General features: G+C 47.3%; 1 protein-coding gene across 1 annotated transcript; it reads right to left on the bottom strand.

Moving 5' to 3' along the window:
* Positions 1-1,782: 1,782 nt before the first annotated feature.
* On the bottom strand, positions 1,783-2,583 carry LOC123494063 (uncharacterized). The gene is made up of 3 exons (XM_073499210.1): positions 2,476-2,583; positions 2,241-2,393; positions 1,783-2,157 (listed from the first exon to the last, which is right to left on the bottom strand). Exons 1-3 carry the CDS (start codon positions 2,581-2,583, stop codon positions 1,783-1,785), a joined length of 636 nt encoding a protein of 211 aa, XP_073355311.1.
* Between the last annotated feature and the right edge of the window lie 405 nt (positions 2,584-2,988).

The raw sequence follows: 2,988 nt of genomic DNA, 5'->3' as shown, positions 1-2,988 counted from the left end.
CTGGACCAGAAAACGCTTCGCTCCCTCCCACATCAAGACCCGTTCCGTTAGGATGTAAGATTTTCTTTTATTTGCAAAAAAGCCCGTGCATTACAACGGGAGAAAAAAATATTGCACGCCTCTAATCCGATAACCATGATTAAATAAAGAATACAATAGGTCAACGTTCTTTATTTCAACATGGCATTAACCAGGGCCGTCTTTAGAAATAGGCTGGAGGAGGTATTGCTTGACAAGGGCATTTCTAACCGATCACTTATAACCGGTTAGAGGAGTAAAAATGCGGTTTTACTCCTCTCTAACCGGGACCTAACCGATTCTCAATACATGTTAGTGGAGTAAAAAAAATTACTCGGCCGCTGCAAATCTTTCTATTTTTACTCCACTGCTCGGCAGCTGAGTAAAACTTCTCTCTCTCTCTATCTTTCTCTCCTCTGCCTCCTCTTCTCCCCCTCGCCCCGCTGTTGGCATGTCCCCTGCCCTTCCCCGCCGCTCCCTCTCCTCCCAATGGCCGGACGCGGTGGCCGGAGGTCCCCGCCGCCGATCCGCAGCGTGGATCCGCACCGCCACGCCCGCGGTCCTCGTCTGCCAGCGCATCCTCGAGCCACCGCTCGCCCGATCCGCCCGCTCCAACCCGATTCGAGGATTTCCCGGAGCTCTCTCTGCCGCGGCCGCTAACGAGGACCTACCTCAGAGTTCGGCTGCGCTCGTGGGGGACATGGGTGGCAGAGATCACTGACCGGGAGACCCACCAGCGGAAGTGGATCGGGTTGTTCCACACGGCAGAGCTCGCGGCCATGGAGTACGTTCGGTACCACGGCGCCGCCGCCCGGCTAAACTTCCCCTTCGGGACAGCACTGATCCACCTCGTCCCGCCAAAGCCGAGGGTGGTTAGCACGGCGATGGCACGGCAGGACCGAGAGGCGAGGGAGCGCCTCGAGGCGGAGGCCGCCGATGAGGCGTACATGGAGGACCTCCGCTGGCAGCACCCGGAGCGGGTGATATTCGCCGTCAATCGGCGACGACGACGATGGCACCGGCCCGGACCCAGCTCTCACCAAGGGTGGCCTGACGAGGAAGGATTGGCTCGACCTCCACTTCGACCGTTGAATTTGAGTAGTTTTTAGTGTAGTTTAGTTAAGTTCAAATTTATGTTGAACTATGTTTAATTTGGCTTGTAAAGACTATCTATGTTAAACTTATGTTAAATGCATGCAAATTTCGGTTGAAATTAGATTGAATTTATGCAAATTTACGTTTTTACTCCACTAAGATTTACTAGGACGGATACTCCGCTATTTTTAGGGGATCGGTTAGAAATGCCTAAGATGCACAACGCCAGCTTCATCCGTAGAGATTGAATCGAAGACTCTTCTGTTCTGTTCCTTCCAAAGGTTCCAGCAACTGTAGATGGCCGCAGATACAGAATTGGGGACCAAGGGGCAGGTGAGCTCATTCCACCAAGACCGCATGGTCGTTGCAGATTCAGCATTGTTGAACAGTTAAGCATTTGCCAGAGTTTCTTCATCACAACCTAGTTTACATTATCGCATACAACTTTTCGGCATGACTTCAAGCAAAAAAAAAAACTCAATCCACAGCAAGGGCTGTGAATTCAGTAATATTACATAAATTGGATTGTCTGCTGATAAGTTTAAAGAAAGTACTATCACGGACCCAAACACTAGACAGCTATATATACGAACTTAAAACGCAAAGCACAACACAGCTAAACTTACATAATTTAACATAGGATAAGCACGATGATTTGACGTCTGAATTTCACAGAGCATAACACCGGTTGCAAGGCCCTGGTAGGGTTAACTTGACTGTAGAGGGAACTTTCCCGTCGATGTATGCTCTCACAGCCAAGAGTGATTTATGTGCATCCCTTATACATTCAGTTTCCAGTGGAGGGCATTTCCTGTCCAGTATATCGCCAGAACATCGGTAACTAGCAGGAGTGGTGTCCAATGTAAAGCACTCGAGCGATGTTGCATTCTCAAGAATATGACGTGCTAGCTCAACCATGCTTTTTTGGGGGCAGAAACTGCTGATCTTCACACTCTTGAGGTTGCGATGGCGGTGTTCTGACATTTGTCTCAGAGATGAGGGATCCCCCTCAAACCAGTCATACTTGGACTGCACTCGTGATACCTGAAGATCAAAGGCCGAGACATTTATATTCATGATTCAAACATGGCAATTAGATAATCTTTGCAGGGTGAACAGTGACTTACAGACAAGACAAACTTTTCCAACAAAGGAGAAGCGTCAAAAAAAGAAACTAAGGATAAATAATCATAGTCCCGATGAGAATGGAGTCCCGCAAGATAAATATTCAAGATCTTGAGGTGGCGAAATTTGCTAGATGCCACTGGTGCATTAATTATCTGCATAAAGATGACTCAGGTTAATTACTTCCGAGATATGGCTACTCTTATATCACTTACCAACTTAACTGTGAGAGAATACCTCATAACTAGAATGTATGGTGAGAGTCTCAACTTTTGGCACACAGGAAGGAAGGTTGTCAATAGCATAACTGATGACACAGCTACTGTTCAACATCAGGTACTTCATCTTTCGTGACTTTCCAAGCGAGAGTTGCACATTAAAATCTATTAAGCGGGATCTTGAGATATTTGGGGCATTGATCTCTAACACCTGAAGGCTACATTCAAGCACCTCCAGGTACCTGAGCCGCTGCAGCAGACAAGGTATCTCCAGGCGAATGAGATCATGACAATATTGAAGTCTCAAGTGTGCCAAAGCAAAGGAATTAGATAGAAGGCACCCTAACTCGTCCCCCGTAATATTCACGCCATGCAGATGCAGCGATTTCAGGGTTCTCAAACCAAGTTGAAATGTTGGATGCAGGTCCACATTGGTAAGGTGAAGATGCTGAATTGAGCCTTTACACAGGTCAGACAGAAGTGTGATTGGAAAGTTAAACGTTGCCTTTTTCTTTCTTTTTTGCGAAATAAA

This window comes from Aegilops tauschii, chromosome 5, assembly GCF_002575655.3.
Source record: "Aegilops tauschii subsp. strangulata cultivar AL8/78 chromosome 5, Aet v6.0, whole genome shotgun sequence".
Classification (NCBI taxonomy): Eukaryota; Viridiplantae; Streptophyta; class Magnoliopsida; order Poales; family Poaceae; genus Aegilops; species Aegilops tauschii.
This window is presented reverse-complemented; position numbering and strand designations above follow the sequence as displayed.